Source organism: Canis aureus, chromosome 33 (genome assembly GCF_053574225.1).
Source record: "Canis aureus isolate CA01 chromosome 33, VMU_Caureus_v.1.0, whole genome shotgun sequence".
Lineage (NCBI taxonomy): Eukaryota > Metazoa > Chordata > Mammalia > Carnivora > Canidae > Canis > Canis aureus.
Genome location: NC_135643.1, coordinates 13,419,441 through 13,445,252, shown reverse-complemented (window position 1 = coordinate 13,445,252; position 25,812 = coordinate 13,419,441). Strand labels below are relative to the sequence as shown.

At 34.5% G+C, this 25,812-nt stretch overlaps 1 protein-coding gene across 2 annotated transcripts in view; it reads right to left on the bottom strand.

The window, feature by feature from the left end:
- MMRN1 (multimerin 1) overlaps positions 1-25,812 on the bottom strand; it is a 73,468-nt gene that overhangs the window by 2,631 nt on the left and 45,025 nt on the right. The window contains exons 5-8 of one of the 2 annotated variants that reach the window (XM_077882875.1): positions 21,171-21,275; positions 19,700-19,873; positions 11,330-13,318; positions 9,807-9,977 (exon numbers count right to left, since the gene is read on the bottom strand). In XM_077882875.1, the coding sequence (XP_077739001.1) occupies positions 9,961-9,977; positions 11,330-13,318; positions 19,700-19,873; positions 21,171-21,275 (2,285 nt within the window). In that variant the 3' untranslated portion in view covers positions 9,807-9,960. Of the gene's footprint in view, positions 1-9,806; positions 9,978-11,329; positions 13,319-19,699; positions 19,874-21,170; positions 21,276-25,812 lie in introns of those variants that run through there. The other variant, XM_077882874.1, reaches the window with a different exon arrangement.

Here is a 25,812-nt window from a genome sequence, read left to right as displayed (position 1 = left end):
TGCTAATATAACTGAATACGCACAAAAATATGCTTTCCACATGTACAAAAATACTAAATGTAAAAACAACAAAAACAACAATAACCCATATGATTGTATTACAATCAAGTAAAAGGAATATCTTCATAGAGCTTTAAAATTTTGGAGAACTCAAAGCAAAACAAAACAAAAAATCCAGAAGCCATAAGACAAAAGTCCTGACCTTTGACCACCTAAGAATTAAAACACATTTGCAGTGAAAATCACCATTATCAGGTTCAAATATAAGTGACAGAGTAAGAGAAAAATGTTTTGACAGACACAAAGATCTAATGAATAATATCTATAACATGAGAAGTTCTGACCAATCTAAAAGATTGTGGGGAAAATAGTGAAAAATGGGCAAATGATAGGAATTGGCCTATTACTGAACAAAACCACAAAAGTTAATCAAAATTCTTAAAGCCTATTCAACCTCATTGCTAATTATGGAATAATAAATTTTCACCACCAACATTTTAATATCAGGTGCCAACATTCAAAAAGATATTCAGTCATGAAGAAAATGGGCATTCTCACACAATGTTGATTAGAGCTTAAATTGTTAGAACCTCTGAATGAACAATTTAACCATATTTATCAGAATTAAAATTAGCAGGCTTGGAGCCTGCTATATCCTGATATACTCCAGAGATGCCTATATATACAAAGAGAATTGCTAAAAAATGTTCTTTACGGCATAATTTGCATTAGTGAAAAATTGTGATACACCTAAATGACCATTTCATTGTTAAATAAATTATAAGTATTTTTTTCCCCTGGGGAATATTAGACAGCAGTTTTAAAGAATGAGATAGATCCCCCAACACGTTGGATTTACTGAAGGCAGCAAGCTTCAGTTCACACATTAGATACTCAATAATTCTAATTATTTAGAAAACCTCAAATTATGAATATGGTTATAAACATAATACATAATTATATAAACAGAAAAAAGATCGGGGAAGAATACATTTCTGGCCACAGTTACCACTATGGCGCCACCTCGTGACAAAAGTGTAAACAGTTTAAAATTAATTCACTCATTTCAAATCCTATTGATGATTTTTAAATCTAGGGTTATTTGTTTTGTTTAACATTTTTCTCAAGCAGTGAGATCTGTAAATATTTTATATACATTATGTTTCATGTTTAAATAATTCAAATTCACATAGAATGTGACCAAACTACATGCATGTATTATTAGAATTTTTTGCAAAGAAAATAGGTATTATTTATGCAACTAGAAACTGGTTTACATTATTTTGGTATATTCTCTGCAATATTCCATGAACTATTTTGCTCATTAAGACACATATGGAAAACATTACATATGTGCAATATCTTTTCAAAAATGTTTCAAACTGGCTTATGTTTCTTTAACATCATTTCCTAACCAAATGAATAGGTTATTAAACCATTCCATTTACTGTTAGCTATCATTCTAAAACCTAGCCCATTACTTCCTAGCTTTAAAAACTTCAATGATTCTTTATTACCTATGGAAATGTGAATTATTGATGTCAAAGCACTGGCTTCATTTGTTTTCACATTTCCTGAATCTAGAACAGTGATCGACTCACAGGGTAGTGTTCATTTACTGTGTTTCCCTTAGGAATTAATCAACTATACTGTGGGGCTAGGGGGACACTGAATTATTTATCCAATCTGATTAACTCTGTAATTCTTATTTTCCCAGATGGGGAAATGATACTCTCACCTGTAGACTCTGCCCCATGCATGAATCAGGGATCAAACAGAAATGTACAATTTTGTGTTGCTATTGGCTCTACTATGATTCTACATGACCAGGTCCTTTGCCTTCTGTTTAATGTCTAGGATGCACCTTTTGTTTTTTTCCCCCCTCTATTCCATTACCTCTAGGAATGGGGTATTTCCTTGTTCTCTTTGAGTCGTTTTAGAGGATGCCATTTTGTCCTTTATTCTGATTTTTTTGCAGGGTCATTCATCTGGAGAAAGGGTTCACTTGAGTTTGCTTGGAGCCTGCTATCTCCTATTGCTGTAGTAGCTCAAACTATGAGAGTACACATGGTTTGCCTCTGGTGCACCTCTCATCTTCCCACTGAATTCCTGTCCAGGGTGCCTCACATATTTGTCTGCACCTGCTTCTGTCACTCATATTTTAAGTTCCTTTCTTGCCTTCTTTGATATTTTAGACAGCTCTGGTCTCCAAGTCACTGCCTAAATAATTCACATTATGATACATAAAATTATGCCCATGGCTCCGAACACTGGGTATATTAGAATAGACTAATTAGAGCAGGCTATGGTAACAATTGCCAGTATGATCTTGTACTGAAATGAAGTGACCTTATACTTCTGTTAACATTATATAGGCATTAAGTGTTCATTGTCTATTTTTTGCATCTGTATTACATTGTGTCGTAACAGGTCTTCTATGTCCCGATGTCACTGAAATTGTCAAAACATCTCATATTTATTTAATTTATCTTAGCATGAATTTACAATCATTACCAACAATTACATTTATCTTATTAAACTTCGACATATTACTTGTCCATAGAAACTGTTCTTTGTTTTACTTCTGTGTACAATGTTTTAATTAACTCTCCCAGCTTCATCATTTCCAAATTTATGTTTTATGTGTTCATCCAAGTCACTAATAAAAATCAGTGTCAAGCATAGAGCTTTATAGCAACTAAAGACGGTTTGGCATTGATTTATAAATTGAAACTTTGTACATTTTGATATGCAATCAGCTAAAAATCTACATTTGTACATCATCCAACTTATATATTTTTACTTTATTACTAAAATACTTAAAAATGGTTAGGCACCTTTATAAGTTCTGCACATATTTGTACTCAAAAGGCAATTTTTTCTTGAATTAACAACAAAAATCAGACCCCCATAAAAGCATAATTTTCTTTTTGAAATCGTCTCTTATCCCTGTCATTTGAATTAATTATGTTAATTTCCTCAATTATTGTCAGATGCTCAGAAGTTCTCTTGTTGAATTTATCACACTCCACTGTAATTGCTCCCATGTTCTTCTGACTTCCAATTAGATTGTGAACTTTTGTGAAGTCAGGGCTTGGGTCCTCTACTAAACTGTGTGTCATTACTAACTAGCGCAGCGCCCCACATACCAAGTACTAAAATGTCTTTTTAAAGATAAATAAAAAAGCACAGTGTTATGTATGGAATTGCGGAATCACTATATTGTACATCTGAAACTAATGTATAGGTTTTATATAATATATTTTATTTTTATTTTATTTAGTATTTTTATTACATAGTCTTGTTTTACCACCAATATTTTCTTTTTTTCATTCTCTAATTAAACAATAACATTACAGAAGGCAGATCACCTTGATCTCTGCTTAGAGCAGAGTGGAGTTTCCAATAGATTAGTGAGGAAACCTAGCATTGCCCTGGGCCAGTTTTGTCAGACATGGAGAAACACATTATATACAAATCCACTACACTACTTTGCTCAAGGTAACATGTCCACACAACATTAGGACTTTATTTTTCATCCCAATTCTGATGCTTTCTAAAATCATTTCTTCCAATCCTCTGGTATCTCTTCAGATCGCATAAATCTTTCGCCTTTTTAAAACGATTTCTTCCATTTATGGATACATTAACTTTCAGCACTATGCTGTGTCCCCATTTATCAAAATTGTTCCTATCAAATAAGGTTTATCCTTCCATTGCTCTAAAAATACTCTGTATGCTCCTTTCCAACAACTTCAAGAAATGTGAATAATTATTTGTTTATATTAAATTTCTAAATGTATTGTTCTAATTACTCATATTCTGTCCATGCCATATAGATGGATAGAAATATTGTTTCCAACAATCTTTACTACTTTTTCCTTCAAATGATTAGTTCTTATTTTTGTTCTTTTTAAATCACATCTGTTGTTCTTAATATTGCTTCTGGGATCTTTTTTCTCAGCCCTTCAAATATATTTTTTTCTTCTTTTTTCAAATATAATTTTAAAGCTCATTTAATCATATAAGCAATCATTACCAAATGTATTAGCCCTGTCCCAGAAGATTTAGTCTAACCTTTGTCATTAAATTATCATTCATATATCATTATAAGCCATGACCTAGGAAATGAAATGTTTTTATTTGATATTATCAACTCTTTTCACCTTTTTCTTAAAAGTTAGAACCTTTAATCAAAAGCACTATTTAAAAAATGAAAAATACATAAAATTTGTTCAACATCATTAGTCATTAGGAAAATACAAAATAAAATCACAGTTAGATACAACTACACACCTATTAAAATGGTAAAATAAACAATATTGAGAATGTCAAGTATTGGCAAGCTTGTGGAACAATTCTTGTACATTAATTACCAGTGGAAATGGCAAGTGATTAGCCATTACTTATTAAAGCTATGCTTATTTATAAGCAAGATATGCTGTTACTATATATTTATTCAAGGGAAATGAAAACTTGTATACTCACAGGAACCTATGTGTGAATGTTTATAGCAGCTTTATTCATAATCACCCCACACTCGAAACAATCCAAATACCTTCAATGGTAAATGGATGAATAAACTGGGGTATGTCCACGCAGTGGAATGCTACTGGGTAATAAAAAGGAATACATGTAACAACATGGATGAATCTCAAACATATTATTCCATGAAAGAAGGCAGACTCAAAAGACTTCGTACATGCATTTCATTTATAAAATATTCTGGGAAAGATAAAACTGCGAGGGATGACAACAGACCACTTATTGACAGTGACGGGGTGTGTGGGTAGAGTCTGACTACAAAGATACATAAGGAAATTTTGAGATGTGATGGAAATGTCATTTGTTTTGACTGTTGTGGTGATTACATGACCACATTTGTCAAAACTCAGTCTGCCATATCCTTCCACATCCCTAGGTCTTATCACTCCTCTTCTCCCTCAGTGATGTCTCTCTTTCTCTCCCCTACTCTCATCAAATATAGGAAATCTCCATGTTTTTATCTTCTTTTCTCTGTCCTTAGCTATCTAATTTACTTCTGTGTCCTCAAATATCTCTTCTGTGCAAGTAACTTCCAACTTTTACCTGCAAGCAATTTTCTGGTTCCAGGCCTACATTACTAACTAATTTATGGACTTTTCCATAGAGATAATGGATCTTTAAACTAACGTATCACAGACTAAATTTGTCTTCCTGTAAACATTTGAACTTCCTCCTTAACGTTCCTACTTCCATTAGAGGAAAGATCAACTTCCCATCACTGATGCTTTATTCAAACTTTGATGTTACTCTTCATTCTAAGACTTAGTATTTTCAATTAGCTGTTCTGTAATAAATATATATTCACATTTAACTGACACTCCAGCTTCTATTTCTGTCTCTGCCACCTAGTTGAGATCTTCATCAATTCCTGCCAGAGCTGTTATAATGATTTTCTAATTGGTCTATCTGAAGAACAAAAACTTAAAAACGCACATACATGATTAGCCATATTCCTGCTTAAAAATGTTAGTTACCAACAGAATGAATCTAAACATAGTACACTCAACACCAGACATAAATGATTGATTGAGTGAATACTCAGCCCAAATCTACCTCTTACATGATATTTGCCCAAACACCTAGCTCTCAATAAGAAACTCAACTCATAATAATGGAGACATATAACACTCATTAAGTGCTTAGTACATGCTTTGGTATATTTCTTTCATATTCAACATAGTCATAACAATGTGATGTTCATAGACATATGAAAAATTTTTAAGAAATTAAAAATACATAGAACATAATAACAACCAAATATCACATTGCTGTATAGGTACATCCTCCACCATCAACTCTTGTTAAAATAAAATTACAAAGTTTCTGAACCAGGGCCTTGCTTTCTTTCCCTTTTTAGTCCCAGTTATTCGAGCTCACTATTTGTCCACAATTAAAGTTTATCCTATCATCTTATTTAACAATTCTGCAAGCTGCTCTCAGCATACTCTGGTACATCCCACAGTACAGACTCCCTTACCTTTCTTTGCTTTTTCCTTTATACATAGAATTTATTACCTTTTAACATATAACATAATTTATATTTTTATTTATTATGGGTTTTTTTCTCTATCACTGCAAGAGTGTAAACTCTAGGAAGATAACTTTTTTTTAAAACACTGTGATATATGTGAGGTATCTAGAACAGTATCTGATTCCATTTAGCACTCAATTATATTTGTTGAATTGAACTGAACAATTATGAATGATTACTATTTTTAAATAACAGTAATAACTCTAAAGACATCTATTTGACCCTAAGAAAAAAACTGCTTAAACATCTTTGAGCACATTTTGAGCTAATATCACGCTGAATAATATAAATTATCTTGTTGTACTTTTATTTCACCTTTAATCTAGGAAGGTATTTTTAAAAGATGTAGAGGTAGATACATAATTTGAGGGTTTTTTTTGTTTGTTTTTTTGTTTTTTTTTTGCTAGGAAGGGAGGTTTTTTCCATTACAATTTGAGATTTTCAAGCATATTTCTTAGTTTACATAAAGTCACTGAGTTTAGATTTTATTTTATTTTATTTTATTTTATTTTTTTTTTGAGTTTAGATTTTAAAAAGTAGGTTCACAATATGTGATTTACTCATCCCAATAACTTTTCATATTTGATGGGCAATATGACACAAAATAATACCACATGGGCAATTTTGAATTTATAGTGGTTTTGATGACTAGGAGAAAGATATCTAGATATTCATTGTATTTAATTGTAGATTAGTTAATAATCAAATTTGGTTTCGACTCCTGAGTGCCAAAGAAATAATCTAATTGTTAAGAAATAGCTGTGACTCTTGTTAAAGAACCTCAGCCTGTTGAGTGTCTACGTAAATGGGACTTGGTGTTCTGTTCCATTTCCTTTGTTGTCAGACCATGTGTTATAAATTTTGGCTCCTATTTTTCTCTTTTAGATTGCTTCTATCCTCAGCAATGATAATTTTAAAAAGTTGTGTTTTATACACTACCAAGTCTTATATAGAATGTGGTCTTTCTTAAAAGGAGTGGTTAAGGAGGCAATTACGAATAAAAGAGGTTTATTATGAGAGTTAAGTATATCTGGTAAATGCTGGGAAATGGTCACAATAAAAAGTCAGTAGTCTCACGAGCAGCAAGTGCTTGTCCTCCGCAATGTCGCTGCCAATGTGTTACAGCACGATTCAGCTCCTCTTAGAAGGCAAGCAGCCAAACCCTCTCTGCAGGGACGAGTTGGCCAATTGCTGTACAAACAAACCTTCAAAGATGAAATAAAACCCTCTCCGTGTCTATGGGAATATTGTTTAGACACAAATCAAATATTTAGTGATTCAACCGGAACAGCTTATCAGCAATGGCCTAGGAGGAATCATAATTAACATAACCGAATGTTAGGGATGCCTCACAGGAAGTGACAGGGATGAGGACTCTGAATTTTGCCCTTCTACATCAGTCAAAAAAAGATCTTGTGAATAATTTATGGTCACTTTCAATGACAACTGCCCATCAGCCATATCACAGAAAATCCAAACTGAAAAGTAGCACCTTTACTTCCTGGTAAGTGCAGAAATGAACAGCAGTAGTGGGATCCTCAAGAAGGGAAATTCTCTTGGAGTATTGATTCTAACCATCTGGAATATTCAGATATGGCCAGACTCTGAGATAGATCTGATGCACTGAACAGAAGGAGAAGGAAGAGAAAGGCTGGTGAACATACTCCATAATCTCTTTGAGAACAGTAGTTGATGACTGAGCCCTGAGTCTAACAGACCAGGATTCAGGCTCTATCACTAACCAGTTGCATGACCTTAATTAAGCAGAATAGGTCACTTCATCTCTGTGACAGTTAGTTATATTCAAAAAACAATAATGATAGCTACTTCCTAAGTGTTGTTAAATGAGCTAACATATATAGTATAATTTGTACAGCACCTATGATATAGGGCTAATAAGAAATATCCAATATTATGTTACTATAATACTACTATTATTAGGCTTCAAAAGAAGTTACCAGTATTAAAATTAAGATTAAATTTTAAAAACTAAATTCATAGTTTTTTCATTTTATTAAATGCACTTACTATTCTACAAATGATAGTGGTTCTAATCTGAATAATATTGTGCAGTTCATAAGGTGATGATGAATTATCTTCCAATGTTAATTAGGTAGGGGAGTAATATGGCTACATGGTATTTATAGTGTAATAGCAGAGGTCAAAGGAAACACAGCCAAATTTAGCCAATGGCACATACACCTGGTATGAAACAGGGTATCAAATGAAGGAGTTAATTGCAATTGGTTTATTCTTTTTTTTTTTTTTTTTTTTTTTTTTGAGAGGGTGAGAGACAGAAAGAGAGAGAAAACATGAGCAGGGGAGACGGGAGAGGGAGAGAGAGATGCTTAAGCAGGCTCCATGTTCAGCCCAGAGCCCACAGTGGGGCTTGATCTCACCACCCTGAGATTATGACCTGAGACAAAACCAAGGGTAACTGACTGAGCGATCCAGGTGCCCACAGTTTGTTTAGTCTTACAGGAGAACTTACTCTGAGTCCACAGGTTCCATCACCAGGCACAGACTTCACCAGCTCAGATGGCCAATGAATGCTGTCAGTTTTATGGCCCACGGGAGCTGGCTTAATGAGCATGCATATCTACACACCCACTGAAAGGGTCCTACACATTATGCTGCTGGTTCTACATAAAGTGAATATCCACCAGGTCATGAAATTAGGCCAATATATATTTATTGCCCTGACATTGTTGGCAATCTTTCCTGAAATAAAGAACTTTAAATTAATTATTAATTTTGGTAGATAAGTCTATAAAAATTTTAATTTCAATACATAAAAGAACAGGAATCAATTTTATCAGGGCATCATTGAAAAAAAAAGGGAATCAGAACTAAGTTAATTATTAACCCATTAAGCCCAATATTGAGTCAGCTACTATATAACATCCAAATACAATTTTTATAAACTCTTAACATGAATTCTTTATACTATAAAAGTTTATAAGTTCTTATGTCCTACTAAACCTTTTACCTCAATTAGTTTTGAAGCTATCTAAATTTTATATTTACTCTACAGATCCAGGCATTTTTGGTTTAAGAAAAAAAAATGATGTGGTTTGCCTGATGTATGATCACATGTGCTGCAGTAGAGCTTCACTGACTCATTTGCAACATCCATGGGAAGACTAAAGATTGTAATAAAATGGAAAAAGAACAAGTTATTATGTTTCCTAAAATTATTATTATAAGAACATCTCATATTGGACTACTACTACCTTTCTCTAGGAAACATGTACATCTGAATCATTTGTTCTGTGATTCCGCATTACAAGATCAGTCTTCCTGGGTCAGACTAATTGAAAAGAAGTCATAAATAAATACAGTAATTTAAGTAGTCAAGAAACAATGCAGCTTTGTATTAGTCTGTGGTTTTTGATATTATTGAAACATTCAGAGATTAAATATGGAGTCATATTATGTCAGGACAATGATCACTCTTCTGTAATTAGAAAGTAATAAAATAAAAAATTCATCCAGTTGGACATATAATTTAATAGCAGACTCATATGAGAGAAATATTGCCATTTCTTTTAGTAAGAATCAGTAGCTATTCTTTTCATTGCAGAAAGATTATTTAGTATTACTTATACACCAAACATATTCATGAAACACTTCTTTCATACAGAAAGACTTCTGAGTGTTTATATGTACTGCATTGGATTCCTCCTTCCACCCAAATTTATGCTTCTCCTCTGGTGTTTACAATGTCTATTAATGATACCCTTTCTTTTCCCAAATCCTAAACTTCAGAGTATTCTAGATCACTTCCTCTGCAAGTGCCTTACCTTCAGACTGTGAACAGCTCACGCTTTTTTTACAATAATGCGCTCGGTAACATATTTCTACTAATGAGCTCAGCAAAATACCTACTGCAATCCCATCACTGAAAAGAAAGAAACAGAGACCCCAAGAGGTGAATTTGCTTAAATTTACAGAGAAATCACTGAAACAACCAGGACCAGAATCATGATTTGCTGTTCTTTGGATCACCAATTTTTCCACTCTCCTGCTGCTTGTTAATTTTACTTTCACATGTTTCACATTTGTCCCCTCTGTTTCAATTTACTCTTCTTTGGATCTGGCTCTTACTGCTCTTGCTAATACTGTCCTAACTGGTATCTCTAATTTCATTCTTTGTAGTCGTGCTATTTACTACTGCTAGCTTCATGTTTCTGAGACACAGTTTCCACCATGTATAACTGTGCTCCAAATTTTCAAAGATCACTCTTACAAAATCATGTCTAAATGCCTTAGTGTTATGATGGGTCTGCTCAAAATGCATATATTGAAATTCTAGGGCACCTGGGTGGCTCAGTGGTTGAAGGTCTGCCTTTAACTCAGGTCATGATCCCAGGGTCCTGGGATCGAATCTTGCATTGGGCTCCCCGTCTCTCATAAATAAATAAATAAATAAATAAATAAATAAATAAATAAATCTTTAATTAAAAAAAGAAAGAAAAATTTCTAAACCCCAAAGTTATTAGAAGGTGGGGAGGTAGAGTCCTCATGAACAGGATTAGTGTTCTTTTAAAAGAGACCCCAAAGAGATCTCTCACATCTTCTACCATGGGAGAACACAGCAAGAAGTCACCAGCTGTGGCCCAGAAAGAGGGCCCTCACCAGAATATAACCATGCTGACACCCTCATCTTGGACTTTCTAGTCTCAAAAACCACAAGAAATACTTTTTTGTTCTTTGGAAGCCACCTGGTCTTTGTATCTTGTTACAGTAGCACGAATGTTTAGCCTGGTATTTGTGGCTTGCTGTGATTTACACAAATAGAATTCCTGCTCACTTTTGTGCTCATTCATTCAGTCATTCAACAGATATTTATTGAATTCCTATTGTATACCAGACATTTTTTCAGAGAATGCCAAAATGAATAAGACTCTGTCTGGTCATTTTCATCAAGAAACTCATTATCTAATAGTTTTCCTTAATCACATATGAAAGCATAAATGTTCTATGGGCAAGTTTGATTGTATTATAGGGGATGTGTCAGAAAAAAGTTAAGAAAATGTAGACAAATATTTAAACATAAGCACTTGATGCCTAATTACATAATATGGAATCAGATTCAAATAGTTTTTTAGTGACCTTTGAATTACTTAACTATTTGCCCAAGTTCAAGAAAGTATCTTTTATATCTTATGGTCTTGATAAACCCCACAGATCTCCTAAATACCCTTTAAATAGAAAGAGAGATTAAAAATTATTATTTTACCAATAGCTTACCAGGAACTAGAATGTTGTCTGTATTTCTTTGGTTCCGGCCTATCAGGACAGTGGTAAGATTCACTGTTGGTTTTTTAAGTGAATTGGGTTTCTTCAGCAATGGTTTTATTTGCTTCTGAGACCTGACAACATTTGCAAGACTATCAGACAGCGTTCGATTTATATACCAAGTTAAATTAGATATGGCAATTTGAGTTTTTATTTCAGTTATTGATTCCACAAATTCTGTGAGACCTTTCTGAAGAAGCTGAATATCTGGTAGAGAACTTTTTATCTGCTTAGGTATGGTTGTATTCAGTTCTGAGATACGTGTAGAGGCATTATGGCACATGACTAAAACTTCATACAGAGTTTTGTTAAGTGAAGTGAAGTGAACTGAGAGGTGAATAGATTTTGCTTCCAGTGCCTTAAATCTGGAAGTTAGTACCTGCATTTGAAGAGCCTGGTCTCTCTCATTTGTAGCCACACCACCTTTTTTTAGTGACATGTAATAAGGTATGAGTGTCTTAGTAATTTTTGTCTCAATATCTTGCAACTTAGTTTCAAAATTTTTGGAAATCTTTGTGGCTGAGAGTATTTTTTCCTCCAAATAACTCATATTTTGCTGATATTTTATCACTTGGGAAGTGGTTTCATTGAACATTTGATAAATCTTCTGAAAGCTAGACTGACTTAGTTTTTCATCTTTGGGAATATCTGCAAGGACCTTGGCAACTTGCAAAACAAAGTTGTATCTCTGATTGTCATTGACCAACATCTGAATAGAATCATTCAAATATCGGAGTTGAGGAATAAATGTCAAAATAGTTTCCATATTTTGGGTACATTGATGATGGACTTCAGGATTATACTGTATTGTACTTAAAGTCTCTTTTAGCACGTAGTTATCTTGAATGAAATCAACAGCATTATTTATAATAGTCATTGTGTTATTTAGGCCATCTTCCATTTCTAAGGCATATTCATTGATACGTCTGTCCAAGGCATCACTACGACTCTGAACTTCATTCTTAAGTAAATTGTGTCTTTTTGAAAGTTCTTTGATAAGAATATTTAGACTGTTGACAGAACTAGTCAGATTTTCCACTTTTTTTCTTGTAGCTATTGCTTCTTTTGGTTGTTCATGTACCATTGTCTCTCTAAATGGTGCTCCCTGCTCAAGCAACGGTTGAAGGATCTCCATATCATAAGTCAAATCATTTAGCTGCTCATTCATTTTATCCATCTTATTGTCCATTGGAAAGAGAACTTCAGCCAATGTTTGGTTTAAAACTTGTAAATTCTCTTCTGTGTCCTTAATTTGAAATTTAAAATCATTTCTGCACTTGGATAACATGTCTTCACATTCACCCCTGACAGATTCTTTCTCCATCTCCAAAGCAATGGTGAGATTGTTAATCTTGGTGTCTTGGATGTGCAAATCATCAAACATTTGCAGCATCATCAAACCCTGCTTCTTTATATTCTCATGTAGAGCAAACATGTACTCAGTGACATTTCTGCTAACTGATTCAGCAGTTGGAACACCCTTCTGATCTGATACTTGTTCAGTTGATAAAAGCTGCTCATGCACTTCCTTCATTTTAGAAAGAGTCTTGTTGAGGGATTCATAATACAAAATGTTCCATGAATGTTCCTGTTCTAAAGCACCCTCTAAATGAGTTTGCTTTGCTTCTAGTTCTTTAATAGGCTTTTCACATTTAAAAGTCATTTCTTGCCTTATATTCACAATGTGATTTTTTAGGTCTAGTATATCAGTCAAAGTGGGCCTGTTTTCCTGCATTAAAACAGACTTTTGCTGGACTGCTATTGAAACCACAGATTCATTAACTTGTCGGATTATTTGTCTGGTGTTTTCAAGGTCCTCTGATAAGCTCGATATAGTCTTGAAGAGCTGTGCTACAGTCTCTTGCATGTCATTTTGAAAAATTTTAAATTGCTCTCTTACTATGTTCTTTACCAGATCATTGATGCTTTTGGATTTTAGACCTAGAGAAAGAAATATTAAGCAACAATAAATGATATATCATTTTAATTATGTAAAATTCAGATATCTCTAAAAAGATAAAAAGTTGGAGATTAAGAAGTAATAACATGTAATAATAAGAATACATCTTTACTACACTTCTGAAATTTTACAAATTACAATTTATAGAAGGTGATGACTTTCTTAATTGATAAGTCTAAGGGGAGAAATCAATTGTGATGTAGAACATACCAGAACCAAAAACAAAAGACATGAAGGAACTGCTACTAACTTTAGTTAATAGATCCTTGTACATTATGATTCTAAGTCTAGTCTTACTCTGGTATGAAAATAAATGGCTTTGGGCTTTCTGGTTCAGTAAATAATACCTGGTGTTAGCTCATGACTATGTTATTAAGTTGCTAGTAATTAGGTTTCAGAGCTTGTGTTTTGAGCTCATAAAAACTAATAAATCGACTGCAGAGGAGAAATTTAATGAGATTCCCAAATAAGGAACAATATGAAGTAATAGTTACAAGATTCAACAATAGTTTATAGCAACAATAAAATAATAATGAGAGGTTTGGGGATCACAAAACAAAGTCAAATGAAAATAGGAATTCGAGATTTGCTTGATTACCATAATATGACATTAATTCTTAACAAAAATAAAAGGAAACTTGCCATTAATGAAACACATATTGGTATTTCCAGAATTAGAAAGCATGGACTGATCATAAATCAGAATTATGGACACTCTAAAAGTAGCATTAAAAAAAAGGAAAAGAATCCTGAAGTACTCAGAACTCAGAACTATTCAGAATGGGAAATTAATATTTAAAAATGGAAAAAAACCAACCAACCAAACCTGTTACATACAAATACAGAAAATGGGAAAAAGTAAAACAAATGCTTTAGGTGTATTTATAGAACCTAGCTATGAAGCACATATAAATGGAAGATATCTCCACTCCAATCCAAAATGTAGCTAATGACTGTAATGTAAAATACCGGTAACATACTACAAAGCATTTTGAACAGGAAGGTCTGCATAAATGTGAAATGAATTATGGCTGTCCTAAAGTCTATTTAAGAAAGGTAATTGTAGAATAAAAATATACAGTCTCTACATATCTCTATTTTGTAAGCAAGTTTTAAAAAGAATCTGAGATGCACTAGAGATTTGCATAAAAAGTACATGAAAGATCAATTATAACAAATAGAATGATGTATTGCTTGAGCATCCTGATATTAATCTGGTACAAAGAGGAAGCTGTAAATGTTTACATGAACAAATATTTCCCTGGAAATCCTACAGGTCAATATTGCTAATTGATCTTTAGTGAATAGTATTTTCAGAGTAAAAATATAATATTTTACATTTCTAGACATAATGAAAACTGAAATACATTTATTTTTTAAAAGATTTTATTTCTTTATTCATGAGAGACACAGAGAGAGAGAAAGGCAGAGACACAGGCATAGGGTAGGGAGAAACAGGCCCCTCACAGGGAGCCCCATGTGGGACTTGATCCTGGGTCCCCAGGATCACGCCCTGGACTGAAGGTGGCGCTAAACCACTGTGCCACCCTGGCTGCCCCTGAAATACATTTAAAAGTCCAAAAATATAAGTAAGTGAAAATCAACTTGTATGTAATGGAAAAAATAATAGTAAAAATGTGAAGTATGGGAACACTAAATAATGACACAGCACCAAAGTACTAAGGAAAGGTTAAAGTAATTAGAAAAATTTAAGCAGTCACAAATAAGATAAATTATACTGATAGAGTCCTAGCCTTTGTATGCAATAGTATGAATAATCACACCAAAAGACTTTTTTTTACACTAAAAAACTTTTAAAAAGTATTTTTATTTCCTAATTTTACTTAGCATTTAGTCAGTTACCCATTTACATAACAAATCTTCACTGAGCATATTCTGCATACTACACAGAAAACAAAATTTGGAAAATTAGATTTCTGATACTATAAATAGAATATATTAGCTTCACTCAGTATAAGGTGCTACTAAATAGCAAAGTTATTTTTACTGCACTTCCCACAAGATCATTTAGTCATTTCCTGTTGGTTAAAATGGTCTTAAATTTTCATGAGAACTTGATGAAATACAATAAAAAATTTAAGGTTAGGGATCAGATCATTTTGGAATTTATATCATTTTGCTTAAAATGTTTTTCAAGATTGAAAACTTAAGTATAACTGAATTAAATAATTGTGGACAAAAAAATAGCTGTTTAAATTCAGCCAACAAAAACCAATGTGATCTGGGGTACCTGTGTGGCTCAGGGGGTAAGCATCTGACTCTTGGTTTCAGCTCAGGTTGTGATCTCAGGGTCATGAGATCAGCCTGGTTGGGCTCTGCATTCAGCGGAGCATGAACTTGAGATTCTTTCTCTCCTCTCTCTTTGCCCCTTCCCCAGCTCATGTGCACACACTCTAAATAAATAAATAAATAAATAAATAAATAAATAAATAAATAAATAAAATCTTTAAAGAAAAAAACCCAACTATGTGATCTGAAAGTCAAAATAAGAATGATAGGTAAAAGCACTGCAAATAGGCAAAACTTAGTTTAGAGTATTTGATCAAAGTAACTAGGAAAAAAGTAAACGGCGACTATGGAAATTAGGAGGTGCTTTAGCTACTATATTTTAAATCTTTTTTTTTTTTTTTAATTTTTTTTATTTATTTATGATAGTCACACAGAGAGAGAGAGAGAGAGGCAGAGACATAGGCAGAGGGAGAAGCAGGCTCCATGCACCGGGAGCCCGACGTGGGATTCGATCCGGGGTCTCCAGGATCGCGCCCTGGGCCAAAGGCAGGCGCCAAACCGCTGCACCACCCAGGGATCCCCCCTATATTTTAAATCTTTAATGGAAAAATACACTGGATAAAGGGTAAAATCACAGCAGTGTCTGAAAAGAAATCAAACAGACTATTAGCTTTAAAAACAGATCTCTCTGGAAAAGGAGATTTTCAGATAACATTTCTATAATTTATTGCTAAAAAATTGTCTGCAAGAACCTGATTTTGCAAAAATACATCAAAGTGCTTTATGTCAATATCTGAAATGGGGACATAATTTTAACTTTATTTGATTCTGCTTCATGTGACTCATAGGATATCAAACCCATAGATATGTTATCAGACACGTGGGCGTGTCCCTCTGTGGTTGTGAATGTATGGCCTGTTAATAACACTCAGGTACGTCTTAAGGAATTGGGACAATTTCTGTGGTTACTAGTAGATAAGCCGGATTCCTCACTGTGGTTGTAGAGTAAGAAAGAGAAGAGGCTGTGGTTTTGTTAGGCCAAGTGCAGCACCCTGGGGTGAGTTTAGTTTCTGTTATCTGAATGAACATTCATTAACTACAAAGCTCTCAGGCTTGCTTTCTTCCTTCTTCCTTTCTTTTTTTTCTTTCTTTCTTTCTTTCTTTCTTTCTTTCTTTCTTTCTTTCTTTCTTTCTTTCTTTCTTCTTTTCTTTCTTTCTTTTTTTTAAGATTTTATTTATTTATTCATGAGAGACACACAGAGAGAGAGAGAGAGAGGCAGAGACACAGGCAGAGGAAGAAGCAGGCTCCATGCAGGGAGCCCGATGCAGGACTCGATCCCAGGTCTCCAGGATCATGCCCTGGACTGTAGGTGGCACTAAACCGCTGCGCCACTGGGGTTGCCCCCTTTCTTTCTTTTTTAAGATTTTATTTATTTACTCATGAGAGGCACAGAGAGAGAGGCACACACACAGGCAGAGGGAGAAGCAGGCTCCCTGTGGGGAGGCCGATGTGGGACTGGATCCTTGGACGGAGATCATGCCCTGAGCTAAAGGCAGAGGCTCAACTGCTGAGCCACCCAGGTGTCCCTCTCTGGTTTTCATAGTTGATTATGCTTAATACACAACTAATGCCTTCTATTGAGGGGAGAATTCTGTTGTTGCTCTTATGAATGGATGTTTTTTCTATGTCATTACCAGAATTTTTGTTAGTAGTTTCACAAAAAGCTGTTGACAGGCCTAATTCTCTCTAATTCTCTTTGGTTATGATAACCAAATTTTGCTTAAAATTTTTCATTATGGTGGTGTTAGTCAATTATATGCTGTTTCTATTTGATTTCTTTCTCATGTTAGCACTTCAGAGAAAATATATTCCTCTCTCATGCTTGTCATTGGTAAGTTTGGCCATAGGGGGGACATGCCAGAAATGTAGGGCAGGGTCTTGCTTTCAGGGGCTTAATAGCATCAAATATTTACATAATTTAAAAAAATCATGGGGACACCTGGGTGGCTCAGTGGTTGAGCATCTGCCTTCGGCCCAGGGTGTAATCCTGGAGTCCCGGGATCAAGTCTCACATTGGGATCCCTGCATGGAGCCTCCTTCTCCCTCTGCCTGTGTCTCTGCCTCTCTCTGTGTGTCTCTCATGAATAAATAAATAAAATCTTAAAAAAAAAAATCATGGTTGCTGTCATACTGGTAGATGATATGGAAACCTCCACCTTATCTTTTACCTGCAAACCACAGATGAAAAATAAAGAAAAAATAACATTATAGTCATGGGGTTGTACAATGAGTATATGTTTATGTATAAAACAAAGTAAAAGGGAACAGTAATCCTGAAATTTGGAAACATACAATAAATCCAGAGAACTGAGATATTCCTAGTGACAAAATTCCTTGCCTAAAAAATCCAGGTCCTCCTTGAAACTCCTTTGCCTAATTAATTCCTCCTGGTCCCTAGCTTCTTAGTTGAGATGGTTTCTTTTTGTAGAAGTCTTCTCTGGTGTCCTTAGCTTGGATTTGTTGAAACTATCAAATGGTCACATTGTACCCTGTGTATAACATTACTATACCAATTACTCACTATCTACATACAGATCCCCATGGTAGGCAGAATAATGCTGCTCTACTCAAGATGTCCACACCCTAGATTCCTCAGCCTGTGAATATGTTACCTCACCTGGCAAAAGGGCCATGGCAGATGTGATTAAGGCTAAAGACCTTGAGACAAGGAGATTATCCTGGATTACTCAGGTCTGGCCAATGTAATAACTGAGCCCTTAAGAGAGGAAAAGGAAGGTAGAAGAGTGGGTTTGAAATATGCCATTGATACGGAAGAGCTTACTTCTTGTCTCATGAAGTAGAAGAATGAATCTTGCGGACAATAGAGTGAGCAAAGTGATAGAAATTTATTAAGCAGAGATACAGAGAAGGCTCTCAGAAGTGAGTGGGGTCCCGACAAGGTTGCCACCGAGGACTTTTAGTGCCAGTCTTTTATTGAGAACCTAGCCAGGGAGTCCACGGCCTTGAGATTCTTGTGCAGTCTAGGTTTGAGCAGGGACTATTGATAATCCCTTAATGACACATTTCTTTGTGGTCTGGTGTTTTTGTGATTACTTAGTAGCCATTATAGGGAGATACTCCCTAACATTTTGGAGCTAGGGAGCCAGGTTTATTATTTTTCTGTTTTTACTAGCTTATCTCTGTTTTCTTGGGATGGGTAGGAGCCTGACCCGGGCCTTTTGGTGTCCTTAGGGTTTATGGGAGCCCACAGATTTCTGGGATCTTGACCCTGGCCCTTTCCCTTATCTTTCCCTGCCTAGTCCCATCTGTCCCTAAGTCATTCCTACATCACCACGAGCACTCAGCAGTGTTGCTGGTGGTTGAAGATGGAGGAAAAATGCCATGAACCAAGAAATGTAGTGGCCTCTAGAAGCTAAAAATAAGCCTCAGTTTATAGCAATCAAGAAAATAAGACTTCAGTCTCACAACTACAAGAAAATGAACTTTGACAACAACTGGAATGAACTGGAGATGGATTATCCTATAAAACCTCCAGGAAGAAATACAGCCTGCTGTTTTAAGAACACAAAAGTTGGGCAAAACTGATTCACATTTATAAAGAAATTATTATTTCTATTACCTTAGATGTTTTAGGATATATTTTATTGATTATACTCCATAAACTAGATAATTTCTGAGGTAATAACATACTTTAGATTTATTCTCAATATCTTCATCAATATTATTAATACAACCATATTATCTAGTGCCTTGGTAATCCTTTTTTAACCTCATCTTCATCTTGAACTGGAAAACCCAATGGAAGTAAATTAATTACGGCTAATTTTAACTATAAAGAAATAAGTTAAGCTGTAATTAGTACTTAATAAAAATAAATCAGATGAAATATTGAGTAAAAGATTGGCTATGCAGTATAAAATTATTTAGATGTTTCAAATTATTATAGAAATTGATTTACAAATATCTTATTCCAAAAATATAAGTCTCAGACTTTTATACCACCTAATCTAAAGCAAAGATTCCAAAATATGAGAAAAGATAAATGAGTCATTTAATTTTTGTCTCAACTGAATGAATATTTTACTTTTACCTTTTAGAAAAGATTGAAATTCTCTGTCTTTATCTTCATTGATTTTTCCTTCTAGGGAGGAGTACGTGTTCCTTACATCACTCACAGCCAAAGAAATATTGTCAATCTTCTTCTGGAGAAGGGTCAGTTTCATTGCCTGGTAGTTCATCTGCTCAGTCATCTTTTGTGTCACTGCTGCATGTAGAAGAAAAGAATATTGGAAGTATTTTTTAAAAAGTATATATATTTATATACATATATATACAAATAAATCATGTTTTGTTCTATATATTTGAAAATACAGACTGCTGTATATGCACTTAGCAAATGGTAGCCTGAATTTTACACCAAGGGTGAATATTTATACTATATAAATATAGAATGTATAAATATAAAATATATATATATTAGACTTCTAAAATGCTTTAACTTTGCCCGGAATCTTCAGTCTTTTTTTTTTTTTTTTTAACTTCAAAGAGTTATTGTTATATTCTTAAGAGATGAAGAAACCAAGGGACAGAAAACCAAAGTAACTGGTTTGAGGTTGCAGAGCTAATACCTCATCTTCTGCTTTCAAATCCAACATTACAGAATTAAATATGTGTAACTATATATATGTATATAGTCATTTCTACAGTCTAAGGATTTTATTTTTCACTAAGGTATTCTTTAATGAATGATAAAGATTCAGATTTAGTTTGAATCATTTAACATAGCAATGATACTTTCCATGCTTTTATGCTTGCACTTCAATAATTCAAGGAAGATTTTATAGTATTTTATGAAGATATTGAGTTCCAATCCCTTAAAAAAAAAAGTACAGTTTTTATGATATATTCATCTTTATTCCCCCTAAATCCCATTTCTCAATTTGAGTGCCCTATTTAGTATGATTAGATCTGCGGCAAACACATAGAGATGTTTTCAGTGGTAACCAACCTTATGTCTCTAAGAAATAAAGTTAGGCCTAAAAGAAACAGTAAAATATTTATGATTAGAAAGATGAAAAATATGTAGCTTGCCAACTTTGGATCAACGTGAAGTTCTCAGTCACAATTCTTTTTCCTAGTCAGTAATCCACAATCTCGGTGATCTCTTATCAATCAATGGACAGGAGCTGTCTCAGCTCTTTTAAATGATCACCTCATTCCTTCTACCTCAAGATTCTTCCATGATTGTACTCTTTAGAGGAAAAAAGTTTTACCTTAATTTGGGAAACTGTGATTTCCTTACAACTAGTATAACAGCATTTTTAATTGTCTTCTGTTTTTGTACACAGGGTTTCAAAATTTACGTGGTCTCTTCAGGCTGGGAACCTATGGCTCATCCACAGTTTCTCTCCCAACATGGGGTACCCATAGAAAAGGATTCAGGGGTACGCTAAGGCGTCAGCATCAAACATTTGACAGCCAAGTGATTTCTTGTTTGAAAGTTGTTATAAATAGTGTTGACAATAATTGGGTTAGGGGTGTTAGTAGTGATAATCTGTGACCTGGATCACCACAGTCTTGCTGCTGCTGTTTCTCAGCTGTCTCTCTGCCAACAGCAGTGTGACTCTCAGCTTGGTTGCTGTGTATCAAGTGCTGCTCTTCTTGGGCTGGATGAACACAAAAAGAGAAGAGAGGGGGTTAAGCATGGGGACTGCCTCATTTTTTTCCCACTCTGAGCAGTGCTGTGGCTACCATTCATTTATGGTGGGTACTGAAGCATGATGGTTTGTGATGATTGCTGAGTGAGCTGCGCCGCCCCCACCCGGAGGGTAATGTGCTTCCACTTTGTGTTGGAAGTGCTGGACTCTAATTCTGTTTGGAAAAAAAAGAAAGTATTCTGGTCTCCTTTTAGGAGAAAATGGATGGTAGTTAGTGGCAGCTGTGCAAACTGGCTGATGTAACCTGCCTGCAAAATTGAGGGGACTTTAAAATCAGCTGTGTTAAAAGCTATAGTGGCTTTATAAGTGGACTGCCACAAAAGCTGTCTGTTTAACAATGCAATTTCCAACTGATGTCTCCTTGGAAATAAAGGAAAGCTACAGGTTCCTTGGTGAAAGAATATCTGTTTAAATAAATGAGTTGTTCCTAGATTTTAAGGAAATACATAGACTCAAAACATAAGGACTACAGGTAAAAGTAAACTCTCACATGGCAAGTCTCAAGGGGATCAGTGAAATTTCAGAAAAATAGAAATTCTTGTAAAACTACTCTGTGAAAGAATTGGTTCCCCTTTCCCATGAACCAGGTAATATTTCAGATGGAAATATAGTTTTTCATTGGAGAACACAATTTAGAGCGAAAATTTATTAAACATTTTGAACACATCAAGTAAGGTAGGTCTGTAATTTGCAGACTTTTAATAAACAAATGTATTCATTGAAGTCTGCATATCAGACATGAGAAAAGTGTTTGGTGTCTTACTATCCTTCTTGCCATGTAAAATTATGTAGCAATGAAACTGTACCTTGGGCACATGTTAATTACGCTTCCTGGGGCACCTGGGTGGCTCAGTGGTTGAACATCTGCCCTCTGCTCAGGTTGGTTCTGGGGTTCTGGGATCGAGTCCCACATAGGGCTCCCCACAGGGAGTCTGCCTCTCCCTCTGCTTATATCTCTGCTTCTCTCTCTGTGTCTTTCATGAATAAATAAATAAAATATTTAAAAAAAATTATGCTCCCTAAGGCATATGTAGCTTTGACAATAGTACTGAAGGATCTCTACTCCATAGAAAGAATAATGTATTTGTCATTAATGCGAGTCTTTATTGTTAGACTGAATTTTGCATTGCTTTTCTTCAGGGCATTGAGGTAAACTAACAAATTTTCATTCATGTTCACAGTTTTTGTTTTGATATTGCTTCTTTTTTCTCTTCACTGTATTATAAAGTCCTGTATAATTATTGATTTATTTGGAAGAAAATGATCCACAGCTTGGGGAAATTATACTTATTTCTGGGCTGCAGTAAGTGGCAAAAAGTGTTCATTTTCTCTTAGATCCTAGCAATAAGGTTCCTTTAGCCTAAATTCAAATTAATTCATATAAATATATCTATCAAGTAATTGCATAGATTTTTTTTATCAAGTTTCCTCTTTAGATGATGTACAAAGCATTTTTCCGGCTATGCAAGAGAGGGACTCAAAAGTGAAGTGATGGTTCTCAAAACAGGGTCCCCAGATCAGCAGTATCAGCATCACCAACTTTTCTGAGTAACATTTTTTTTCACCTGCAAACTTCTGAAAATACAACTTCTAGGCCCCATCCTAGACCTGCTAAAAGGTCTGGAGTGGGGCAGTAATTTGTGTTTTAACAAGCCTTGCTGATGTTTCCAATGCACGCTGAAGTTTGAGAACCACTGGAGTAAAGCATGAAGGTCTTCCTAGCAACTGCCTACCTCACTCCCTTCCCTATTTCTCAAAGCAGTGGAAGAAGGTTCAGAATACGGGCAAGTAGTTACAGCAAAAGGAACATGCAGCTTCAATAGGATGAACAGGGATCCCTGGGTGGTGCAGCGGTTTGGCGTCTGCCTTTGGCCCAGGGCGCGATCCTGGAGACCCGGGATCGAATCCCACATCGGGCTCCCGGTGCATGGAACCTGCTTCTCCCTCTGCCTGTGTCTCTGTCTCTCTCTCTCTCTGTGACTATCATAAAAAAAAAAAAAAAAAAAAAAGGATGAACAAATGATCTTCACATTTTATTACTGCTTAACTTTTTGATCAAATCACAGGAAAACAAAACCAAAAAGTAAGAAAACAAAAAGAGCTGGTGCATTTAAAAGCCTTCCATAAAACGGTAGACAGAAGGTACTTTGTTAAGAAGCAATGCACAATTGTAGTAAAAGCAAAGACTATATTGTTTTGTGGGATACAAACAAGGTGACAATTCCCATTTCCTTTTCTATTTTTAATTTTTTAAAGATTTTTTAAAATGTATTTATTCATGAGAGACACAACACAGAGAGAGAGAGAGAGAGGCAGAGACACAGGCAGAGGGAGAAGCAGGCTCCACGTAGGGAGCCTGACGTGGGACTCGATCCCGGGACTCCAGGATATTGCCCTGGGCCAGATATTTTTATATTAAAATTGTAATCTAGAAATTGATCTTCATAGACTTTTAAACAACCACACTTGCCTGTTGATAACAAGAACATATGTTAAAGACATGATCTATTTTTTTTAAAGATTTTATTTATGTATTCATGAGTGACACAGAGAGAGGCAGGGACATTGGCAGAGAGAGAAGCAGGTTCCATGCAGAGAACCTGATGTGGGATTGAATCCCAGGACTCCAGGATTACTCCCTGGACTGAAGGCAGATGCTCAACCACTGAGTTGGGTGTTGAATCATCCAGGTGTCCCAAGACATGATGTATTAAAACTCTAATAAATGACAACTTTGAGTCTCCAATCATGCTGTAGAAAAGTAGGCCTTATATAAAGGAAGTAATTTTAATAAACATAATTGAGGAATTTATGATATATTATTGAAAACATTGGAAAAGAGACAAAAGTTTAAATTTTGGAAGCACTTCATATGAATGTGATTTTTTTGAAAAAAGAAAAAATGACAGAAATTTTTATCAATAGTGGGGATGCCTAGGTGGCTCAGTGGGTTAAGCAACCAACTCTTATTTCAGTTTAGGCCAACACCTCAGGGTGGTGATATGGAGCCTTTCCCACCACTTCTCTCTCTCTTTAAAGAAAAAATATAATTCTGGGACATCTTTTGATACGTAAAACATCAGTTGATATAAAAAATCAATTAAATATAAAACGATGTAATTCTGGAATGGAAATTAATTTGATTTTATTTTCAATAAATTTTGTGGATTTTTACATGATATATAAACTTTGACTCAAATAATGCTCTAAATTTTTGTCTTTTAAAATTAAAATGACTAGATTTATTGTTCATGACAATCAATTTCTGCTAAAGTTCATTTGCAATCAAGAGGAAAATATATTTTTTTAAGATTTTATTTATTTATTCATAGACGCAGAGAGAGAGGCAGAGACACAGGCAGAGGGAGAAGCAGGCTCCATGCAGGGAGCCTGATGTGGGACTCGATCCCGGATCTCCAGGATCTCACCCCAGGCTGCATGGGGCGCCAAACTGCTGCGCCACCGGGGCTGCCCTTTTTTTTTTTTTTTTAAGATTTTATTTATTTCAAGAGGAAAATATTAAAGAACTTTGTGGAATTAGTCTCATGAAATAAGTTTTTGAAATAAAAATTTTCAAGTAAAGCAAAATTTTTGAAATAATAAAAAAATTCCACACTTTATCAAATAGTGTTAATTACAAAATCTATAAAAGAAAGGAAAATGCTTAAGCAATAAAATTAAAATTTTAACATTATATAATTTAAATAATAGATTGTTTAGAAAAGAAAATATTATAGAACTTACTTAATATAATTTCTATATAGATGTATCATTGCCATTTATGTTTAGAATTTGGACAATAAGCCTTGTTTTTAAAAAGTAGAGAATTGCTTTTCAGAAATGACAGTTTTTTAAAAAGGCTTGCTTTATTTATTTATTTATTTATTTATTTATTTATTTATTTATTTATTTGAGAGAGAGAGAGAGAATGAACATGAGCAGGGTGGAGGGGAGTAGCAAAGGGAGGAGAGAGAGAATCTCAAGCTGACTCCACACTGAACAGGGGCTGCACTTGATCTCACAACCCTGAGATCATGACCTGAGCCAAAATCAATTCAGATGCTTAGCCCACTGAGCCACCAGGTACTTCCAGAAATGACATTCTACTAGAGATGTCAATCTTTTTTAACTCTATAGGGGAAAAAAGTCACCTTGTTAAACTGGAGATAATTTGAAAACTGAAAGACATTTCTGACATGAAAAATATATATAGAGTATTTGAAATAAAAATTAACAAGTGATCAATTACATTAGAAAACATCAATTTTTCTAATATGAAAATAATATTTATATGACAAAACTCAAAAAATGAATGTTTACATTCCTTGATTTATTGTGCGACAAATTTGACCAAATGACATTTGCAAAACTCTATGACTGAATTAAATAAGACATTCTTACAATTTTCATGATTTAGTTAGTAATAAATACATTGAATACTTAAAGATATACATAGTATTTAAGGGCTAGATAAAATTTGAATGCG